Source organism: Rissa tridactyla, chromosome Z, assembly GCF_028500815.1.
Source record: "Rissa tridactyla isolate bRisTri1 chromosome Z, bRisTri1.patW.cur.20221130, whole genome shotgun sequence".
In the NCBI taxonomy this organism is placed as follows: Eukaryota; Metazoa; Chordata; class Aves; order Charadriiformes; family Laridae; genus Rissa; species Rissa tridactyla.
The window spans coordinates 64,959,228-64,983,517 of NC_071497.1; the positions used below are offsets into that span (position 1 = coordinate 64,959,228).

At 39.4% G+C, this 24,290-nt stretch overlaps 1 protein-coding gene across 5 annotated transcripts in view; it reads right to left on the minus strand.

The window, feature by feature from the left end:
- KIF2A (kinesin family member 2A) overlaps positions 1 to 24,290 on the minus strand; it is a 57,338-nt gene that overhangs the window by 26,505 nt on the left and 6,543 nt on the right. For 4 of the 5 annotated variants that reach the window (XM_054186611.1, XM_054186612.1, XM_054186609.1 and 1 more), the window contains exons 2-8: positions 9,404 to 9,498; positions 7,997 to 8,116; positions 7,506 to 7,560; positions 5,353 to 5,475; positions 4,680 to 4,780; positions 2,256 to 2,351; positions 1,409 to 1,463 (exon numbers count right to left, since the gene is read on the minus strand). In XM_054186611.1, the coding sequence (XP_054042586.1) occupies positions 1,409 to 1,463; positions 2,256 to 2,351; positions 4,680 to 4,780; positions 5,353 to 5,475; positions 7,506 to 7,560; positions 7,997 to 8,116; positions 9,404 to 9,481 (628 nt within the window). In that variant the 5' untranslated portion in view covers positions 9,482 to 9,498. The remainder of the gene's footprint in view (positions 1 to 1,408; positions 1,464 to 2,255; positions 2,352 to 4,679; positions 4,781 to 5,352; positions 5,476 to 7,505; positions 7,561 to 7,996; positions 8,117 to 9,403; positions 9,499 to 24,290) is intronic. The other variant, XM_054186610.1, reaches the window with a different exon arrangement.

The following is a 24,290-nucleotide window of genomic DNA, read 5'->3' on the forward strand; positions in this document are numbered from 1 at the left end:
TGCACTCACTCACTGTAATTTCACTTTGTCCACCTTCAGCAAAGGTAGAAGGTGACATTTCCCCCAAATGCATCAGATTAAGTCATATTTATTAAAGACAACTTCTATTGCTGAAACAGAAACTCAGCTGCTACCAGACTTGTATGTTGAATGCCTTTATTAAATAGGTTATGCAAAATAGTTTCAATTAAACAATTTTTGAGATTATGCATCCCTTTCAGATCACTAAGAAAAAAATGCAGGGAACAAGAAAACAGTAAAGGTAAAAATGAAGAAAAAAATGAAGTAGGGGGAGCCGCAACATGTAGGGAAAAAAAATAAGAAAAAACCTAACTTTATACTGGTATCAACATATGTTTTTCCCTTCCCATAGAATTCTCCCATTTTTCTCTGGATATGCTCCAGATAATCCTTAATGTGTAGTTCTGACAGTACAAAAATAATAAATGTATCTCATGTTGTTTCAGAGTCAGATCAATGCTCTTTGAGTCCTTTAGATAAACAAAATGCAATAGAAAGTGAAGGAAAGAAACACCTTTCAAAACGGAAGTCAGCTGACTTAAGAGCTGGATTCAGACCGGCTGCAATCCAGAAGCATTTATGTTCTTAATTTCCTGCTCAAAGTAAAGAACTTCATGAAAGATTGGTATTTAACTGGAGTTCAAAACCTGAACTTTTTTTTCTGTAATACAGACTCCAGTCTGATGAACAGGCAGTAAGAAAAAAAGTTGTAACACTAAACACATATAAAAAAAGTCACTTGGGAGTCTTTCCAGTACCTAGTATTTTTTTAGTGGCATTTCATATGCCCCAGGGTATCTTGCCCAGCCCTGAACAGCAGTTCCAGGGGATACCAATCTCCAGTTTGTCTGTAATCCACTAGCCCTGCAAGGATGTCTTGGACACGTTTGGGCACCTAACATGTCATAAAACATCAGCGTTTAGGCACCTGAATTGCTCCCTCGATGTCTGACTCAAGACCATTTGAAAGTATAAAAATACATGTACAAAAAATGTGTATGAAAGTTTTCACTGGGTAGCTCTCTGCTCAGGAGATCACTTGAAGGACAGTTTAAAAGAATGGTGATCCTAGCACATTGTAAGATTATTGAAGAATTTACAGTAAAATTAATTCCCAGTTCAACTAAATTTATCCTAGATGACCTTGGAAAAAAACTGCCGCCTCTCTGCACCTTAGCTCCCAATCCATAAAATGGTGACAAACTACTTTTTTCATCTTTACCCAAGTTATGACGAGTTTATGAATTTTCTGGGTCTGTCACACATATTGTCTTCTGTAACAGTTCACCTTTGATCAGTATTTCTAGATCTCTTTAACATAAGTAATACTGCTATCAGAAGAAGTTTTTCAGAGAAAGAAATTCAGAAAAATCTTCAATGGCCATACCTTTTTTATTGAGTGGTCGCTTTCGTACACAAACACATATCCTGTGCTCATCAATCTGCAAAGGAAACAACCTGTCCGTGAACTATACTCCAATTCCAGTTATACCACAGTTTACTTTATTTTACTTCTATTACGGAATTAATTAACCTATCATTTAAAGGAAGAGAAATTTCCAAGACAGTGAGTCATCTGAACACATAAAAAGCCCCTTGTGTCTGTACAACAGCCAAGAACCCCAAAGGGAGAATCATACATTAACAAAGCTCCCTGTGGACAGTGATATAATCGTGTAGGGTACCTGGTACCTCTCGGAACATTACAAGCAAATCCAGGTCTAACAGTGTAGATATGCTATCAACAGAAATTGCCACAATCTGATTTCCACAGAGATCTGATAATCTTCTTCATTTAAGGATTCTGCTCCTCTGACTTCTCCACAAAGTAAAGGCCCTCATCACCTTCAAAATCAAATATTAATCTTTATACTCAACAGGATTTTTCAGAGGAATTTAAAGGTTTTGTAGGCACATCCCCTAGCATCCCAGGAAAATTTACAATACAGAGGCTGAGTGACTACTTAGTACGTATTGATACTATTTTATAGTTAAAAGATATTTAAATAGCATAAAACAATTAACAATGATTTAGTAACCTAGAAATTTCTATACCTACTAATTCATATATCATCAAATTACAGAAAAAATAAACCCATGTTATAATGAACATTAATATATATTAAACTACTTACTTTTTCATGTTTACAGACAGAGGTATACATTGAAAAAACTGAACATACATAACAAAAATAGAATAGGATAAAAAATTTTCATGTTGCTGGGGTACTTACAGGATCTGCAGTTGTCAGTGGTCTATAATCCAAACTCCCCCTGAAATCTCTTATCATACACATAATTTCATAATTTGGGTTTGTAGCATCAACATCCTAAGGAAGAAAGCAACAGAATTTCTAATGTACTTTTTTTCCCCCCCATGAAGTGGACTAATTTCAGTATCTTCTCTATTCATTAACTGGAATTTTTTTTTTTCTCCAAAATACCAGAAATGTCTCAAAGGCGAGTTTAATGCCTTTTTCCAGTCTGACGTACCCAATTTACTGATCATAAAGCAAAGCAATTATATGCTTTCTTATTTAATGTTTTTGCCTGGCATGTAATAGAAAATACTTTTCAACTGAGGACTCGTTAACCGTCTCCCAAGAAAGAGAAATTACTCCCACCTGTGCGAGGACCTTCATACTAAAGAAACACCTCCCAACACACCAGCAGACAGCAATTACAATCAATGCTTCCCAGTCTGAGACAAGGCGGTGCCACAGACACGCTCCATTGCACAGGTACGGCACACACCGCAGAGGATGGTGCTGGCAGCCCAGCTGCTCCGAACACAACCCTGCTGGATCTGAGCCGGTTAAAGGAGCTTGATTCAACTACTGGTCTTGAGTTTTAACACCTACAGTTACGTGGATGCATTGGAACCTCTTCTAACGCTTCTAGACTCCCCCCCAAAAAGCAGAAGCAATCCCAAGGATACACAGTAGGCTACACCCAGGCTCAGAAGACCATCCATCCCTACACCTGCAGCCATCAGTACCAGAGCAAACGGACAAAGAAGAGGCCATGCATGGAGCACCTCCATGCCTTGCTAAGCCTGAGCCTGCTGTGAGCTGAGCTTGTTTCTCTGCAGAATCAATCAAACATCCTGTCATTTCTTCCCATGACTGTCAGTTTTCACACCATTTGAGGACATGCTGATGATGCCATACATGGCCAGCGCTGGTGCTCAGACCTGATTAAGTTTTGCGTGGTTCCCCCCAGATGATATCAAACTAATTCTGGATCACAGCTGGTTGTGGAAGGAGCTCTCAGAAAGCAACTGCATTGGGGTTAACAAGCTGAAAGGGAGCCAGCTCATCACGTCTCTTCACCTGGGACACAGACAGTCCTCACCTCTGATAAACTGCATGCTGGTAATCAGGAGTTGACTGTACCTTGGTGTTGTTCACCCTGACTACAGTGAACCAAAAACTGCTGACAGTAAGCCCCCACAATATGCTTTCCTGCTGAAATGTTTCCTTTTCCTTCTAACATTCAGAAAGGAGAGTTGCTTGTTACGGAAAAAGTGTTGGCCTGATACTCTTCACACCCTGCTTAAAAGTCTTGGCCACTAGAAGACAGTGCTTGGCTAATTATTGCTTCATTTCACAACAACGGAATAAACAAAGCCACATGAAGCACAGGTACATACAGGTCACCAAGACAAACAGAGCTTCCTCATACAGAAGTTTAAGACTCAGAGGCAAAGGGAGTCTTCACAGGACCGACAAAAAGGAAATTTTAGGTGTAGTACCACGTCAAAGTATTTTAATACATAAAGCCAAAAAATATTTGTTCCTCACACATAAAGACGTATTAGTGTTTTGCATTTGTGTAAATGGATGGAAATTAGAGAACATGCATTCAACATAGGTGATTTTAGGTCAAGTTAGAAACATCATTAAACCACAAAGTAAATTGCCTGAATTATTTACGTGGTGGTGGCACTTCTCCTGTCAGTAGTGGACTGGTAGTATCTCTTTAGAGACTAACACATACGCACAGGGCTGCCAACAAGATTACCCTACTAGTTTTGCTAAAGCTTTTACACCACTGTGACAGAAAGTCATTTAATATTAAGAGATTCTTCTCACAGGATTAGCAACTTCATTTCTTTCGTGCAAGTTTCCAACAACTTGCTGCCAAGCCACTTGCATGATGCAAAGGTAAATTATAAATGCATAGGCTGGTTTGAAGAAAAAAAAAAAGTCACTGTTCAAACTTGAGCATCGAATAGATCTCCTACAAAGCATTAAAGATCATAAAGAACAATTTATCATAATGTTTTAATACCTCCTGTAGAATAACAGCCCTATCTAAGAGCTAAAGATTTGATTATTTTCAACAATATATTTTCCTTAGGAAAGAGCTATCATCAGTACTTGATCTCTAAAGAACACATGGCAAGATAAGCACTTGTAAGCAATTATTTCTGTAGGAAGAAAAAGAGGGGGAAAACTGTCGAAAGTAATAGTTCGGAGAGCAATGCAACCAAGCACCAAAATATTTATCAAACGTATATGCATGATGAAAACATTTAATTTCAAGAGTATTACAGTTAATAAAAACTATTAAAGATTGAAAAAAGCACAATGATTTTGCAAACTTATTCTCTTGCTGACATACGTTTTCTATCCATCCGAGCTAAAAATACTAACCTGAGCTCTTTTTTCTCTAAGTTCTTGCTGCTGTAACCTTCTTTTTTCACGTTTCTCTTGCAGTTTTTCAACCTCTTTCACACAATTAGATTTTCTACGTGCTTAAAGAAAATGATAGAATTTTAAAATATTTTCAGTGTTGGATGAATTTAGTATTTACAGTGTAACATTTCAACTATATTAATTTATCAGTAATTAGAATGCATTTAAATCAACTATCTTTTCGAGCAAATCAGTACAGAATAATTACGGCAACTTATTTTCTAAAATTCAAAAAATAAATTATAACATTATAAAAAAGTAATGGGAATGGGACAATAATCATGCGACCAAAAATATAAGGACAATGACCCTCAAAAAATATTCGGACAGATACATGTGATCTCTTGGGTTTGAATTCAAAGAAAGCCCAGGCAAATCAGAAGAGAACAAACAACATCACCATGATTGAAAAAAAAAAAAAAAGATAAAGGAAAAACAAATTCCAAATACCACAACAACTATGACAAAAGTGAACATTTGTTTAGCCGCAGCTCTCTGAAAAAGCCCCTCGAGGAAGCCCACTGACAACTGCGCGCGTAGACCATTTGTCGTTTATGGACAACAACATAATCCAAGAGAATGTACATGTAACGCCCAGAATGAATGAATCCTTGATACACGGTTTACATACAAGGGGGTCCAAATTCCTTTTTTGCAGCTTGAACTGGAGATATATCTGAAACACTACCATTCTGTTGAGAGGAGGAAGACTGCTCGGGAAGCTGAGTAGGCCGCGCACGTGCAGAACCAACCACTGCAAAGGAAAAGCACAAAGCTCATCTGGACATGGAAGAGTGACGTCTCTACCCCATTCCCACACGCTTCGCTACGACAAGATAAAATGGCGCCCCTTTCCAGACACAACGATTTACTGAGGGTGAAGGGGAGCCACACACGTAGAAAATCTATTAATAAAGACATTTGGTATGCGGCCTTTTTTATCCTGGTGTTGTATTATACCCAACATAATTATTAAGTACCAATGCTGCACGTGCACATTTTTAAATACTCTACTGCAGAATTAGTACAACTTATTATGCTCATACAATAAAGCATGTACTTGGAGATATGCACTCCTGAAGCTTAAAAGAGCTAAAATTTTATTTTTGTTGTGATTATACCCAAAAACTGAGTAAGAAGGTAAGCCCTGCTGTTTCACATTCTCTAGGCATTACAAAATGGTCCCACCCCATGGAGCCTGCAATCTCTGGCGGTGCAAAGGGATACAAATGAAAGGCAGCAACCTGCAGCGCAATCTGTGAGTGGAAGAACTGAACCTTCTGTACTGGAAGGGATACAGACACAATCGATATGTCTAAACTTATGCATTGATTCTACACGTGCTAAGGATGCCAATTTCTGAAGATGCAGTGATGTCTGTTCCCAGTGAATGCAGTGGGAGTGGTGAGCATGCAAGCCCCTCTGGTAGAGCTGAATGCTATTAATTGTTTTTCAAAGGGTTGCTTCGAACAGCTTTGCTTCAGCTGGCCCTTCTCCTGCACATGCTCCTAACAGGGTCTGCCAGAAGAGTATGAAAGTGAAGGTATCATCTTTGATTAGCAGCCAGAGACGACACTCCAAACAAAGGCCAGTTCACTGTGCAACATGGAGACAACTATGGAAAAAGGTACTGAGCGGGACAGACAAGACAAATGCCCAGATCATTCCAAATGCCGCAGGAGATCTAGTTCATAGCAGAAATTGATTACACGAAATAAGACAGTGTGCTGAGAAAAGCTTAATTACAAGACCAACAAAGAACAAATACTCAGGCTGATTGTGAATTGTAAGATGCATAGGACCTATCAAAATACAAGTTATGGGGTTATCCCATACCAAACAGATCATTTACTACAAATGATGATGTGTATGGATGTGAGGAGAGCCCATCAGTAAGATGTCTCAAATTTAAGCCATGTTAGTTTGAAAAAAATTATCCCCTCTGTGGGATTTTCCATGTGTTTAACACCCCCAGAGTCAAATGGCAGCAGGGAGAAAGTGGTCCCAACCACCAGAAGAGAATGAACAGTTGCAAAAGATATGCAAGTCCGCTTGTTTTTCAAGTTTAAACAAATGGACTGGAATCTAGTCTGAATTAATGACAGTAGATTAATGTTTGGAAGAAGAACCATCACCATCATCAGTACAAGCTAGTTTAGTTTAACACAGGAGAGAAAATGAAAAGAATAAGCAGTAACTATTCTTTCTCATGTTATAGAGACTTTACATCTGTATTCATCCAATACATACTTTTCACCTATCCTCCTGCGGTATTTCAGCACTTCTTGCAGATTTTTTGCTATTAACTGTAGAGTAAGAAATAACCCGAAGAGCTTAAGTACTCTTTGAATGAATGTTTACACACAGACTGTTACAAAGCTAAGTTAAAAAATTGAAAGCATAAGAATTTTAAGTGCACTACTTAGTGTATATTGAAACACTCAATTAAGCTGAAGCAAACTGAGGATGCCTTAACTTGGAAAAGTCCACAGATGATTTAATGTTGCGTAATTAATTAACTTCAAATTTTTTCACCTTCAGTTCATTAAGCTTGACTTCCCTAATGCTACATTGCTTAAACTTGCATATAAATAGGAATTTATACTGTACAAATAGTAAATATACATAGGAATAATTCTAGGAGTGATCTACCATGTCTTTTACGTGTCACATGCATACATACCGAATGAGAAATGCAGAACTATTAAGGAATATTAGATGAGCAGGAGGTTAAAATGTTCCCATATTTTTTACTTCCTGGAAATGGAAAGAGATAACATTTACCTCTGTTATCTCTGCCAGGGGTGTCATTCTTAATAGATGCCACAGTTCGTCGACTCTATAAAGAACAAAATCTCTGTTATTCAATCACCATATTATTGAAAATGTAAACTACAGCCCCACCTCTGCTTCTTTACAGTGAATGAAAAAAACATGACATCAGCAATACAGCGTTGCTGCCAAATCCCTTCCTGAAGGGCCTAGGGTGAAGGCTGCTTGAACTATATGTACTGTTTCAAAACAATCTTCAAAACCTTTTCTGTATTTTTCCTTGAGATATATTTAGTTATATAAATACTAGTTCCTACCTCTCTCTCTGCCAAACCTATTCTTAACAAATTTTTAGCAACCCCTATTCACCATAAGAAAAAGGAAGGAACACAGTTATCAAACAGCTCCACAGACACAAAAATTAAAGTTAAAAATTCAAGCGTAACAGCATGTATAGGAGTACTGTATGTTTAACGTGAACATGTTACGTAGATATTACCAACCTTCACAATTTTGTTTACTTTGGTTGATGGAGTAGGTGGTGGTGGTGTCTCTGGACTAGGTTCAATATCTTCATCAGGTGCAAGATCGGGGTTAAGTGAAAATATGCTCTCCAAGTCAATCTGTGTAAAAGAATGTAAAATGCATTGATGAGTCTTAAAACAATATTAACTCTCTCAATTTCTCCTATTATGTTTGAGATTAAACAGTAAATATATTTAGTGGCTCTACCCCATAATTTGTTAATTCTAGAACCTGAATGATCTTGTTTTATGTTCACTAAAAACAGCATAAGCTTTGGTCTTTGTATTAGTCGAAAACACACCCTTCAGAAAAGGGATGAATTCAAAATCACCAATAGATATTAGTAATTTCGTAAAATTATTAAATTAAAGCAGGTGTAGCTAGTGTTACTGTGGTAAATATGAAAGACATTCTGCAACATAAAAAGACAGACATCCCAATTATTTGAAATTTCCCAGGCAGTATAAAGAAACAGACAAATTACAACGACCCAAAAAATAAACGCACAGTTGAAACCATGTCAAATTTGTCACGCTATTTTTTTTAATTTTCAGTGTTCCTCATTCAAAATGCTGTAAAATGTAAGGGAGGAGGGGCAGGATCTTAAAAATAGCTGGCTTCGGATCTATTGAAGCTTGGTTTCCTAAAAACCTTAAATAGCTTTGGTCTCTATAGGCTGCCATTTCCCCTGACTGGATATTTCAAAGACCTCACTACTGTATGGATTCTCTGTATCCAGAGGGATGAGCTCAGCTGATGAGATCACCAGGACTTTCTCACAATTTTTTTTTCTTTTTCCTGTGTTTTCACAAAACCAGTGAAGTGTAATTATTTTTGAGATGCTTCTCCAAATCTCAGCTGAAACTGACTAACATAGTTCAAAATTTAAAGGAAGAGGGGATAGCAAAGCGTTACACACAAAGACACCATTTCTCAAGGCAACAAGGCTGGAAAATTATTGCCAAAAATAAATAAATAAGCAAACAAACTAGCAGTTCAATTCCTCAATAACACAAACACAAGAAGATTGCTAATCTAGCTCTCCCACTAGTTTCCTGTCTGAACTGCAAGTCATTCTCCCTCTCAAAAATTTGATTTTTCTACTTGTAAAAAGAGGATAACAAGGTCAGCCTTTGTAATCTGGTTCAAAATCAACAGATGAAAAGAACTATTTAAAAGCTATGACACAGAGCTCAGGAAGTCAAATTTAATACAACAAAAATCAGCATTTGCCCAACAGCTTCCGTGCAAAACAGTCTGTGAGCAACGAATCATCAAGTAAATTAAGATTTCTAGCTTTTTGTTTCCAGTGCAAATTCAAAAGTAACATTCATGTAGAGCGCAGATTTTGTAGAACAGAAAAGTTCTAAAACAATTAAGTTTACCTCTTTTCCTTTAGTATCTCCATTTTCAATCCATTCAACCGTTACGCTTTCATTATCTTCGTTTAGGGATGTTACCATAGCTTGGTGAATTCGGCCTAGAAACCAAACACAAATGGTCATTTATTAACCGGTGGAAAAAATTTTCCAGAAGTTATTTTCATCCCCACACTGAGACGCGCAGAGAAAGGCAGAAAGAAGAGGGTTAAAAAAAAGGAGGTGATAAACAGAAGATGATTCCTGGTTACACACTGTGAAGCGGCTCAAACCTGATCCACCAGTGGATGCTCTAACGGGACAGTCAGCATACAAGGGAAGAGTTCAATGCACAGAAAACTGAGTGGTAAGTGAACACCACACCGAGACTCTCTTTTATTCAGAGAAGAAAACTCCAGCACCACGAGTCTCCCACGAGCAGGTGAAGTCTCCTGAGGTGAGCTCCACAAAGGCTTGTTTCTCCCCCTGCTAGGCCGGTACAACGTTACGTGTCCCAACACAGGAGTGAAACCCTCTGACAATGTATTCTGATGGCCATTTCTTATGGGCATTCAATCAGTTGGTAATTCAACTAGAACTAAAGTGCCTGCAACAATAATACAAATCATTATTTTACAAACAGCCGCTTACACAGAGCGCTGAGACGGAGCTCAGGTGCCGTTGCTTTGACTTCTCCGGTCAAATACCCAAAGCCAGCAAGCCCCCATAAAGTACAATAAAACCAGGAACCCTTCAGTAGAAATAAGGATTTTTCTTCTTAAACATGTAGTGTACTGCAATTTTTTTTATGTCCTATTTCCTACGCACAGGAACAAGGAGCAACTGGAGGGGCAGAGCAGCCATGCACTGACACAAAACGATCAAGACCCAGGCGTCACATTGATTTCACATCACTGCTTCGCCCTAAGAGTACCAAGAATTGAGGTTTCTAAAGAACATGAGCCCGATGCAACTGCTCCTCTAACACCCCCTTTTTAAGGAGCCGTAGGATGACCAAGCAGCCCCTCACTCCACCACCCCGAGCCACCCCCAGGTGCCCAAGGGCCACATGCAGCTCCCAGAGGACAAGGGACCATCCTGTAGCACTCCATGCACACACTGCTGCCGGGGGTGAAACGCAGCACGGTACCCACACATCTGCCCTGGTCTGCATCTCCTCCACCTTCCACCTTCTCCTCTCCTTGCCTATAGCTTCCAGCCCCACAAACCTCCTCCAGTTTTCTACTCCACTCATTGTTTCAAACTTCTGGTTTAGCCATTTCAGTCATAATGTGACAGTTTTCCAAAGTTAATGCTTTTATACAGCCTAAGATTCCTACGGGCAGAAAGGAAGAAAAACCTACACTGATACCCCAAGTTATCTCCCCTAATGCTACAAGTTACAAATATTTCTTTTATTGCGAAGGCTGCCTAAACAGTCACACACAATTAAAATTGAGCAAGAAGAGAGACCACGGGGAAGCGTGATGGGGGAGTAACAGCCAATCTGTGCGCCTTATGATACCATGCAGAGGAAGAGAAGAGCTGTGCAGAGAGAGGCAGGAAAAAGAGGGTTTTCAGGTGAAGCGTGGCACTGGGGGTACTCGCGGAGCAGCCGGCATCCCCGGGCATGGCTTTACACCTGCGATGACCACCACGCCGGCAACAAACACGGTGTACGCACTTACAGCCTCTGTGCTTCTCCCCACCCAAAGCACAAGATGCATTCCACCACTAAAGAAGGTTAAGTAGGATTTTTTAATTAAAAAAACAAAACAAAACAAAACGCCCCCTTTGCTTCTCTTAGTTCCTGTCCTTTAGCATATGCTAGTCTTTATTTCCTGGACCCATGTTTTGTCTAAACAAACCCGTCCATTCGTGGTTCCTGAGGCACCCTTCTCCTGGGCTGGGTGCTCTGCAGGGATGCTCTGGCCAGTGTTCCCCATCGAGGCGCTGCCCGGAGACGTGTGGGTAGGGACCACCACCGTGCTCTCCCCTCCGCTCCCCTTGCCCAAGGAGGCTGGGCATGCACACATCCCCATCACAGGACCACGATGGAGTCCTGCTGGTGGCTGGGCTGACACAGACTCACTGGCCACGACGCTCTCACACCATATTTCCTTGGACGAGCTTTTGCATGCAGGTTTTCTTTGTGCAAGGTCCCCATGCACCTCTCCATTACTTTTTCTGCATTTAATAACCTCTAAGAACTTAATTTTGTGCAAGAACATCCTATTGTAGAACTGTTTCAGTTAGCTATCTGGTCCGCCAGCAACACAGCACCAGAAGCCACCGTCTTCCTGCAGCCATGCCACTCCTGCCACTTCTACAAAGGGCACGCTGGGACCACAAGGACACAGGAACTGTGGGAGCTGGAAGACTCCTCAAGCTTACATTGGTATAATCTGCTACTCGTTTAAGGCTTGGCCCTGCTGTCAGTCCAGAATCAAAGAGAAAAATGATATATGGAAAATGTAAGTTTAGCAAAACTTATTTTATACAGTATTATAACAATCTTTACTATGTTACCAAATTTTATAAATTTTTAAAAGCACTGTTCACAGCTGAAACCTGTGACATTGTATTAGCCACAGAGCCATCATCTAAGACCTATTACCTGCTCTTGTGGTCCATTACTTTCAACAGAGAACAAATAATAATTAAAAAAGGTTTAATCTTTGCCATAAGAAGTGAAAGGAGATCAAAGCAGGCTGATGAATGAATAGAAAATACTGAACACTCTCACAAACACAGTAAGCCAGCATGCCGTAACAAAAGAATCACAATAAATCTTCCATCTCTGTGGCAGACTTCATCTGTTCCCTGGCCAAAAAAGTCAGGACTGAATAAAAAAAAAACCTAACAAAAATAAAAGCTATGTCCGTCTTCCAAATATTCTCAGCTTAAATAGAAAACGTATACCATAATGTTTAAACTGGCAATGTACCCATAGAATTTGTTCCTAAAAATTCTTTGTGTTACTAAAAGTTTACATGCTATTGAAGTGCCAGAAAGCACATTTACATCTTTACAATTGCCTCTTGCTCTCTGCAAACAGTATTCCATTATATTTTTCTAGTACACAGCTGAATACAGCAGCTGTGAAATTCAGGAATGCCAGCAACCAATTAGGCTGGCATAAACCTCGTCTAGCATATAAAGCAAGACCAAGCTGCAACTGCTAAAGCATAAGAGCCAAATCAATCTGCAGAGTGGTTGAAGGCAACGTCCCTGATTTCTGGTGCATTTTCTAGAGTTGGTTTGAAAATCTGAAGTGTAAACATGTCCACATAAACATGAACATGCACTACGACAAACTGAAAAAGGAACATGTTATTAGAGAACCACTATCTTCACAAACATCTTAAAAACAAAAGAAGGAAGTAGAGCCATAGTGCTGGTACACCGTCTCTTCACTCAGCGTTTCTTCAATTTCTAGTGCCTCTCCTCACATGATTAGAATTCACATCACAGGCAAAACTTTTTCTGGGAAATCATTCCACTGCTATAGGGCTCAAAACTAATGGAGAAGTTATTTGAAAAGGCTATTATTTGTAGAAATATGTTCTATCATACAGCATGTGGCATCTGGCTTGTCTCCTGCTGACTAGAGCATTCAGAAAATATTGCTGCAAAGACAGCAGTAAGACTACATCAACGTATGTGAAGCCAACACTTTACCATTACCTTAAATACACACGTTATGATATTCTCACCCTAATCAACACAAGTGAAGAACATCAACTTTCATCTCCTCTCTTCATAGCCATCTGATGAACGTTTGACAAACAGAACAAAGCAAGCATAAACATCTGCAGAAATATCACATAAATCCCCTCTATTCTGTGGGTCCTTAGGGTAGCTATTGGTGCAGAAAAAGGTTTAGGAAGCAGCAGCAAAAGTAAATAATCAAGGCTAAATCAAACATTTTAATTAACCCTCAACATGGGCAGCAGTGCCAACTGATCGCAAATACCAAGCTGTACTTAGATCCTTACCTCTAAGCAAACCGAACACTTTCTACCTGTACAAAACTTCCCCAGACCACCACAGTTTTGAAGCAGTGATCAAGGATAGTATTAACCCATGGCCTTTTCATCTTCCTAATGCTTTTCAGAAACGTCAGTTATCAGTGTTAAGTGTGGGTTGGTGTTCTCTAGATTACAGTCTGGGCTAAAGCTTTGGCTGGCAAGTGACTCAAACCTCTTTGCACACTCCCAGCTGGCTCAAGAAATAAGTCTGGAAGAAGACTGCAGCTTTCCCCACCCTTCCAGATAAAGTGCACCCACCCCAGAAGACACTGTGCTCGCGCTTCTCATGCAAAAGTTTTGTGAAGTCTTAGAAACATCTTTGAGCCATAGTAATTAAAAATTTACACATAGGCTCCAGATCAGGCCGTGGAGAAGAAAGGTTCCTGATTTCCACTATGACCCTCTCATTCCTCCTCAAAAAACAGTAGCAGGACCCTGCCTGGCAGCGTTACCCCATGACAACCGTACAGTTGTTTAAGCTTTGTCAGCTCAAAAACCCAGGCAATTATTTTTAGCAGGGCTAGGCTATGGCAATGTTAACAGACCCAACATTCAGTAAAGGAAACTCACAGCTTATATTACATCCTCTGAACTTGCTATTTCTTTAGGAGCACAAACGTATTATATTAGCTCAGGCAGTGGTCCGGTCAGCCAAGCACTTAGTTTTTCTAAGTGCAACAACAGTAGATGTTTTACAGATGAATAAAAAAAATAAAGTACAACTTAACATCCGCTACACAGCCTTCCTGAGGATGACCACTGCAACAGAAGCTACGAATCCCTTAAAGGATTACAATGGGCATTTGTGAAATAGCCAGGATTTTCCTAATCACATTCATGAGGGACTAACATGAATATTATCTCATCTAGAGATCCCTGGACATGACTGACCTTCACTCTCTGACATTTGCATTCAAAAATTTAAATTATGAAAAGTAGAATTTTCTTCACTGTCTTCTAAAAAGCATACAAACCCCAAGCTATATATATAAAAAAAAAACCCACGTTTAGGAGAGACATGAGGATGCAAATCCAGAAGCAGCATTTACCAGAATTACTGTGGTCCAGAATATTGTCTCCTGCGCTACAGGCTCCAATTGGGGCAACTCTCGTGGAAAGACTTTTTCCTGCTCTCACAGAGCTCAGGGAGGAAAAAAATAATTCTTTACCCACCAAACAATGTCTATAGCAGACTTCCAGTAAAAAAATCCCAAGGAAAAAGAGAATTCCAAGCTCAGTGTCTCCAGTGATGTCAACTGCATTGATGTCCCCATTCAGGCAATCAGTGTTTGTCATGGTCCTCCCTGCACTACAGGGACACTGCTGCTGATGATCCCCCAAGGAAAAACTGGCAGTTACTAGTGACAGATGTTTCTCTCCCCACAACACTAAACACGCTTGATTTTATTTTGTCTCAAAGTTTCATTTATTCACAAACAAGTAGCCTTTTTTTTTTTTTTACTTTCTCATATAGATTCATTTTGGTTTTGCCAGCCTTCCGTATTGTCTTGTCTGTTACCTTAGTTACAGTGTTATCACATTGTCACTAAGCATACACAGTACCTGCCATATTTCTAAAGCAAGTTCTTAAATATTAAAAATAATCCATAGAATTTTAATTAAAGGTATATTTATTTTTGTTAATGATCTCTAGCTACCAATTCATTTTATTTTATTCTCTAAATTATCACAGCAGTACCCAAGTCCTTCAAATGACAAGCATGTTACAACCACATTTTATGGTCTCTGTAAACCTCTACAACATAACAGACAGGCATTTTGAGAACAGAAACTATTAAGTTTCCCATATCTGCCCATGTATTTCAACTTTGAATTAAAATACAACTTAATCTACTCTTGCCTCCATCTAGAAAGTTACCAAACTTAGAAAAATCCCCATCTAAGATATGTACCTAATTTCTGGGCAAAACCCAATCAAAGGTAGTGCTTTAGAAAAAAAATTTTCACAGATCTTACTGACAGTCCACTAACAAATGGAAGAGCAAGACATAGACATGCCACTGAACTGTGTATACTATTTAGCTTCAAAATACAAACAGCACATTTAATGTCCCTCATATAGTAAATAGGACTTTTTTTAGGGCTTTTTTGCTTCTCCTGCATTCAACGCCAATAAGCCCCTCCACCTCCAACCACTAAACTATAATTCGCCATGCCCGGTCTCACTGAATGTGTTAGCTGTCCTCCACACTGATCCACCTTCTCTAATTCAGTTACCTACAGCCGCATCCCAGCCCTGCTGCCACAGTTTTTGCTTCTCTAACAATTGTTAAATCTCCAGCCTTTTCTCATTGTGACTCATCTGGTTTTTCTGCTGACCTTTCATTTTGCAAGCCGATCTCTAAAATTTCCCTTTACATTCAAAACAAGTTTCCTGTGGTTTCCCCAGTTAGAGGAACACTTTGTTTTCTACTTCCCTTCAAGGTATGTCCAACTTCTTTTGAGGGTGGAGAGCTAATACTCTATTAAGCACATTTCAAAGGGCATTATTCCACAGTAGTGAGCTCCTCCTAAAATATCTTACCTTTATTTGCTTTCAGAAGCTTGAATTGCCAGTGAAATCAATAGCAGTCACTCCACTGGCTTCACAAAAGGTTGTCAAGAGCATCTCCCCACTGTAGCATTCAAAAGCTATGGCTGCATATTGCCTCTGTAGGTGTGTCAGAGCAAGAGGGGAGACTTGCTTCTGAAGCAGCTCAATTCATAAAGAAGTATCACATCATAACAGCCAACAGATGCACTGATATTTAGCTACTTATCAGCAAGTTATCTCAGCTGTCCCGTGCGAGTCATTCTATCATTTTTAAGAGCAGATAAGTTCTCCACATGTAACTTAGCTATGTGATATTTGGAAAAAGATATTTGGAAGGAAGCACCTGTCCAATCATATCTAATACATACTACCGTAAGTCCCCTAGAAAACCTTCAATAAGCAGAACACACTGCACCTTTATGGTACCAAGCCGTCTGCCTCTGCTGTTCACCCCAGAAAGCTGCACTAGCACCTCCTTTTCAATATATACAAACCGTTTTTCCAGATTACCTGTGTTCACAGCCATTTAATACTCTGTGCTTGCTTTTATAGCTTCTACAAACACACCTCTACAAGAACAGTGAGCCTGTCTCTACCTGTTTCAGTTTTTTAGGATTATCTCCTTTTCCAACGCTGGCAACCAGAAGGAGGTGCAATATCCCACGGGGGCTTCAGACCGCTTTCCACAGGAGCCCTCACTGCCAAATAACAGTAATTCTAGAATTATAGGCACTGTTCCCCTTGTCACTTCACCCTGGCAGTCCACACTTATTTTGTGATTAACTAGAACACCAAGATTTTTCTCATGTCATTTACAGTTTATAGTCCCCCCGTCTATAGCAAAAGCACATTTACTTTGTGCCACGTTTTACCTCAATTGTTTCATTCCGTATTTCCTAATCTTCCTGCATGATATAAATCTCCACAGAGATGATACTCCCACTCTAGCATAGTAATGAAGTTTCCCAAGAACAATGTTACTTTCTGTGTTATGACCAGGAATAAATAACTAGAACAGATTGGAAAAAACAGCCAGCCGGTTCTAAAACTGATCCCAGAAGGCACACTATTAGATAGAAATTATTAGGTATGCTATCATCATCTGTCTTAAATACATTACTGTTCTTGTACTGAACTTCACCTGAGTCATTCTTCATACTCTGCGAAACTTTTTACTGAAATTCAGAGACATGCATGGCTGACCTTCATGACGGGCACACAGCTTCTCCCTCCCTGACACCCAGCAGGGCCAAGCTCAGCTCCAGGACTCAACACCGCACGTACCTGCTCCACCTCTTGGACGCGAGGCTGGGACACGGAGACTAGAGGCACTTCAGCATCTGTCCTACACCCTTTGCTACTGCTTTTAGTTGAGGCACTGTACGTTCCTCCTACAGTAAAGTGCTTTGATTAGATTTGTAATTTTTTTCCCTCGTTTTAGTGCAAAATCAAGCAGGATGCACTGTAATCACTTCTGAAATTGATGTTAGTGCAATGGCCAGTTGCTCCACGACCTAAAGTCCTTTTATTCAGTTATTCTGGTTTTGTTGTTGGGGTAGCACCAAAGGTCGGTCTTTTTTTGTTGGGGAAGGGAGGCAACTCCTACAAGGGTCTATCACTTGCTGTCAAGTTAGATTGTGTCATGCTCTTACCAAAACATGGCATAAGCCGTGAACAACCTTCTTAATTCTCAAGCAGCAGACAGTACTAGGTCATCCTTTTTTCCAGACCACACCATGGAGAGAAACCCTAGGAGAACCGGTATGGGTCGGTTCATGTCCACAACACCCCTGGGACAGCACCTTTCACGGTACATTGCTCACAACTGCAGCACTTAGTGCTCAACCCAGGTCCCTCAGCTGTGCATATGGTAGCAAGTTGGGTACTGGAACAGGAGGAGTTCTGCAAAGCAAAGCAGGTGGTGCTGAGGATCATACATTCACACCACATGTTTTGGAGGGGTGTCAGGGGAGTGGGTCTGGTACCAACCAACCCCTTGTTGGAGTACATCACAGACATACCTGGAGTGCACCCTCCAGCCAAAATTAATCTAAAAGGAATTTAGTGTGCTCTGAGGCCACTTCCAAAGTGAACTAAAGCATAGCATGACAACGTAAAGGATGATGAGAAGATAGATGTTCAAGGTCAATTCTTGATCTCAACTGAAGTGTTTGTATAGTTGCAGACCCGTGGTCCCAAGCAGCACACCGAGAGCCCCAAAACTTTTTAATTGTTTATGGTTATTCACTTTGATAAGCAAGATAGTGAGAAAACTGCACTGCAGCCTCCCACTCTGATGCTTTTAGAGCATGAACAGGATCATGCGCTGCATACGCCCAGGGATGTGCACAAGAACATGAAAGTGTGATGCCTACTAAAATGCAGAAGCACCATCCGAGCATCTGAGAGCCAAAACAATGCAGTTGAGGTCTCTTCTCACAAAGCATTCAAGGAAGTTTACGTTTCCTATAGGTCATGTGGCTCACTCCAGATGGAACTCTGGAATTGAACTAGCACATGTGCAATGAGAATGATCATGGTACCAGGATGCTAGACTAAAATGAGGTACAAGATAAATTCACAATCAGAACAGTCTGAACTGTTAAATACTTTAATCCCCTGTACAAGAAGATTACATGCAAAGAAGGGCTAATGAAGGAAGTGATTGCGAAAGTGAAGCAATGTTTTCTTTCAAGATACAGAACTTCCAAAACATTAGTGAGAATCTTAGGCATAATCTCCCAGCCTGGTGCTCAGTTACATGCTGAATTATGCTAAATTTGGGATACGATCCGTTGGCAAGACAGTTTTTTGGGTACTACAATGTTATGATTTCAAAGGGGCCTCTGAAAAATAAGGGAGTACACAAAAAGGTGGCAGAGAAGCTTCAACACGGACAAAACAAACATCAGGCACCCAGAGAAAAATGATCTAACTACATAATACTAAATAACAAAACTTAGCACATAATACTAACACTGGAACTGGAAGTTACAACTCAAGTAAGAGAATCTCAGGTTAACACTTAACGGTTCTCCAAAATCATCAGCTCAATATGCAGATGCAATCAAAAGAGCACCAATAAAACACTGGCCATCATCCAGAAGCTAGAGGATAAAAGCATGTGTCATTTTTAAACTACACATAAAACTTTGGTCCACCCACATCTCAAGTACTGTGGCACTAGTCTTCACACCTCAAAAAAGATGTATCAGAATTAGAGGAGGTAAAGAGGAGGACAACTAAGAAGACAAACAAAACAAAGCAAGTAGAGATTCAGGTGGGTGAGATTGCTCACGTTTGAGGAAAAGGCTGCGGGTGGATCTGGTTTAGCTTTACAACCATAAAGGACAAAATAAGTGGAAACTTACTCACCAAATCCTGCAACATTAAAGCTAGGAGCAGCCTCTTAAGGCAGACTGGTTTCACGCAGATAAAAGCGGTAATGTACATTTCTATAGAGCAAGCAGGGGACTTCCCAGTCTTGCTTCCAACAGAGGTTGTGGAGACAGACAGTGTGAGCTGGGTCAGAAAGGTATTCAATAAATTCATAGATAATAGATCTATGCATGGATATTTAATAAGAATCAGCAGAGTTGTACTTCTAACATCCCAGAAAAATGGACATTTAATAGGAATTGGCAGAGCTGTGCTTCTAATATCCCAGGTAAATTCTGGATATTGGGGGAAGACAAAGACTGCGGACAGTAGCAAGGCTGACCTGCTTTCCCTAAATAGCCTCATGGGAATTCACATGGCAATCTCCCTTCCAAAGTATAAAAGAAAAAAAAAAAAACCAGCCTAAACCAAAAGAATAATCCACCAGTTTTCAACATTCCTGCAAGGTTTTCCAACAGCCACAGGTCTCTTTCATGGCCTAGATGAACCCCCAGCAGTACTCAGATTTGAGGAAGATTAAGCAATTACAGACGCAAACTTTATTCATGTGAGAAGAAGACATTAATGCATGCAATGATAGTATTTTCTGGCCTCTGTCACATCTTCTTTTACTGCCAATGCGTAAGTGAAGGTTTTCATTCAATTCCTGGTAATGACATTCACATCTTTCCTATGAGTTGACAACTTGTAAACAAGTTGCAGGAATAGTTCAATGTCTTCTTATTTATACTTTTTTAGTTTTGTAAAACTAAACATAATCTGACATCTTCTTGCACATTTAGTCAGCAGTTCCTTGGAGTCCTTTAGAACAATTTTGCAGGCAGCTTCTTTAAAAAATCTTTTTAAACCACTTCTGAAAGTTCCTCTCCAGAATACTTTGTTACACACTTTTACAGATCAAAGTCTTCTGTGTTCAGTATAAATTTCAATAGTTATGGTATATAGGACAAAAAGCAGATTTAGTCAAGTATCAATTCCAAACAGCATTGGGCTTTGGTGGTTGCTGAACGTTTTTTTTAGATTTTCTACAACAAGATTTAAGATTGTGGTGGACTCAAATAGTGTGGTGAATACCCTCTGCCAAAAGACTGGAATGACTTGGCCGGTCTTCTCCCTCCCTTCCCCCTTTCTCATTTTGTTTGTTGCTTGAATACATAGCAGAGACCTCCTTTTCATGATTTTCTCTGCTTTCTTCAAGGCTGACAATAGCTGCCTAGAAACAATAGCTTCTTGCATCACATAGAAAATTTCTACCAGCACCTTCTATGGATGTTTCCAACTGGTACCATTTGCCTTTCATGACCCACCCTGTCAAATAGTGGTTTGTTTGGGTTTTTTCATTTCCCTTACTTTACACTTCTACCTTCAGTAAGAATATTTATCATTACTTATTACAGAGCTGCCAACTGTTGTTCCAGGTTCAAAGTCCGCCTTTATTCTCATAAAAGTTCAAAGCCTGTATTATTTCCCGTATCTTAACAAGGTTCTAAAAGCTCAAACCAGTAGGAAAACTTTGAGTAATATTTTAATTCTTTGTGGTTTGATTAAAAATTATTGTAACTTAAAAATCATCAGGTTGTGATTTAAATTCTTCTTACTCATCACCACCTGAATTCCTATCCTATTAAAAAGGTCAAGGTGAACTGGTAAGTTCAATTCATAAAAGTACAGAAGAACATGCAAACATAACCCAAAAATGAATCACAAACTTGGAAGTATTCCAAAATCAAAGTGTCCATTTGCTTTTCAAACTGAACTCATTTCCACTGCCCTCTTCATAGAGGCAGAGATCCTCACCACTGCATCATTATGCATGCCTGCATCTCTAGCAAACACTTTTATAGATCCATTGGAAATACACCTCTAACTCCATACGTAGTTCAGCCACAAGGGGAAAGTGCTATCACATTTGCTGAGATTGCAAAATGTGCAGCACAGTGCAACAAAAATTCTGGATCCAACCTCTGCAAGGGCACAAGTATGCTACGCACCTTTCTTCTCAAGAGAAAACTTTAAACAAACCTCCCTCCATGCCCATACACCTCCAGGGTGTTCATCCACCGAGAACAACTTTTAGCATACTCTCCTGTAAGTAGCAGAAGAGACTGAAAATACTCACACTTCTGATACCTCTTACACACAGCTGTCAGTGCCTGACGGAAGCCATGAGAAACTCAAACTTGCACTTGGTAAAGCTTCAGTGGGATTACTGATAACTTGAAATCAAGTTACATCATCCCCTTATGGGAAAAGCATTGACAAAAAAATGAAACCAAACTCAAATATATTTTGTTATATGCCAGTTACCTGAAGTAACATTGTTACTGCACGGGATTAGACAATTAGTTTTACAGAGTTGGTGTTGGCAAAGAATGCAGCAAACTGGTCCCCTTACAAGTCTGTGAAACTTAAAAACAGCTTATGCCTGATGCCACCAGAACAGCCACTAGGGAAAAACCATAAGCTATACTGAAAGTATATTATTTGAATAAAGCAAAATAAAAAACTCTACTACCATGTTCAAACCTTTAAGCAGCAAAATCCCTTGCTCTTCTTTCACAAGAGTCAAATATACAATCCTATTGTATATTTGTATAGGATCAGTGTTGGTGAACAAGACTCCATTACCAAAAAAAAAAAAAAAAAAGGAAAAGAAAAAACTGATAGAGTGCCTTATTTACTAAATCTAACTGGTAATTCATTTTTTAAAATGCCACTTAAAGTTCTGGTTAGACACACAGTTACACAGAGTTGTCTTCAAGAACCTCTACTTACTCCTTTTAACCAAGCAATTCTAAAATTAACTTGGCTTCCTAGCAACATAAAAGAACAACTGAATTTAGACTGTAATAGTAGAGTTACCAAAAGTCTTCTAGGCGTGTTCTGCTCATGTAAATGATTCAGTGCACTACACACATTAAAAAAAAAACACGCATCAGCCTGATGAATTCATTCTCTTTTCCAGGAAAGATAATTCTAAAGTAATTTTTCACATAGCTTTATTACCTTTTGTCTAACAGATGTAAAATCTAGTTTCAAGTATTTAGCAATGACCAAATTGAAGGACAGCAAAGGTAACTCCACAGAACACTTTTCAACAGGGAAATGGCAATGCCACCCCTCCCAGAGAACTACCTGTGTCTGCTCTGTCTCCCAGGAGCAACCACCAAGCAGGGAGAAGAGAGGCACAAGAGAAGAACATCACAAGTGAAGAACATCCAGCCTCCTGCTCTGCCTCCAACTGTGGCTCCGCTCAAGAAGAGCATCTAACATGGCAGGTGTACTTCACCGTCTTCTAGTAAATCAATGGTTTATGGATGTTGTAAGCCACAACTGACCTGTTTATCACGATACCCTGGAAATGCATTTTGTTCACATGCCCAGAAGGTATCCGACACTGCCAGTACAGCCTCCTAGCTAAACACTCACTACAGAATTCAAAGCATCCCTTTACTGAGGCCAAAATGCATAGGAAAATCATGTCAATCACCCACCTACCTCTGTATTGGGAACACTATAGCAAACTACAGGCTTTTTAAGTCTCCAAGGGAAAATAAAAAATAGTACCCAAACAGCAGCAAAACAATGGTGAATGTTTTAAGGAGAGGAATGCAGACAGAAAAAGAAGTAACTGTGTGTGCCTGTACATCTACAATAAGAACAGGTTTGGGGATGTAACTAACAGCAGTTTAAACAATCTGCCTCCAGATTACCGTAGTTTTAGTTCCCTGCCCTCCCTCCCCCACCTCCCTACAACACATTTAGCTAAAAACTAACACTGATGCAGTGGACAGCCAAAAGCAGCCCAGAGTTAAACATCTTAAACAGCTATGGAATCACAACCATAGCCAAAATTAACTGTAGCTAACTTAATTATGATGAGTGCCTAGCAGTCTTAAGTAAGTATAAAAAACCTTAACACAACCCAAGAGAAATTGATACAAACAATATAGCTAGGAACATTTGGTTTAGTGTCTATGTTCAGTTAAGTATTGACAACAATTTAAATAAACTGGATACCAAGTCACAATTAAACACGGACGTTTGGAATACACAACTACAAGGAAATTTTAAAAAAGGATATTAGAAGGAACCGTAACTATTCCCTCCAGAAAACTGAAAAGCAAGACAAGGGAACATTAACTTCTGAAAAGACACAAGTGGTAAAACTGGAAAACATAGATAAGCTTTCAAGCAAGCAAAAAGAATTGTTCATGTACCTGAAAGCTTGTTTGTCTTTCTGAAATAGATGAACAGATATAACAAAAAATGTATTACAGCTCCATGAAAACATTCTACCTTACATCTGGAAATACACACTGAAAGCATCTACACTTCCAAATAATTTTAACTATGCTACAGAGGCATTATGAGAAATTGATTATTAAAAGCCAATTATCTTCTTAAAAACTGTTTAATTATAAGTTACAAACACCATCATGCCTGACCACATATTTTGTTTACTACATATTCTCATTACCGGAAAAAGTTAAGACTGCTTGGGAATCCTTATTGTGAACTTCCATATCTTAATCTTTGCATTATGTTAGAAATTTAACTTAATTCTGAAAAGTGAACATAAGCCTTTCATTTACCAAAAGTCATTGAATTCTCTTCCTGTATGGACTAAACATATTGTGAACTTTTTTGCTTTACACCACGTTTTACTGTTCACAATGGGCTGACCACAGCATCCTCTTCCTGGTCCTGAGCCCAGCCATACAGTATGGTGAGAAAGACAAGATACCCCAACAAAAAATAAGATTAAAAAAAAAGTTTAAAATTAAAAATCACAATTTGTGATATAAGCAGTAAACTTTTACAAAGGAAGAACTTAAACAAAAACACAGCAACGAAGCAAATTTACTCCATTCTGTTACTAATTTTTCAAGCACAAAGAAAAAAAAAAAATCACAGTGCCACATTCCAC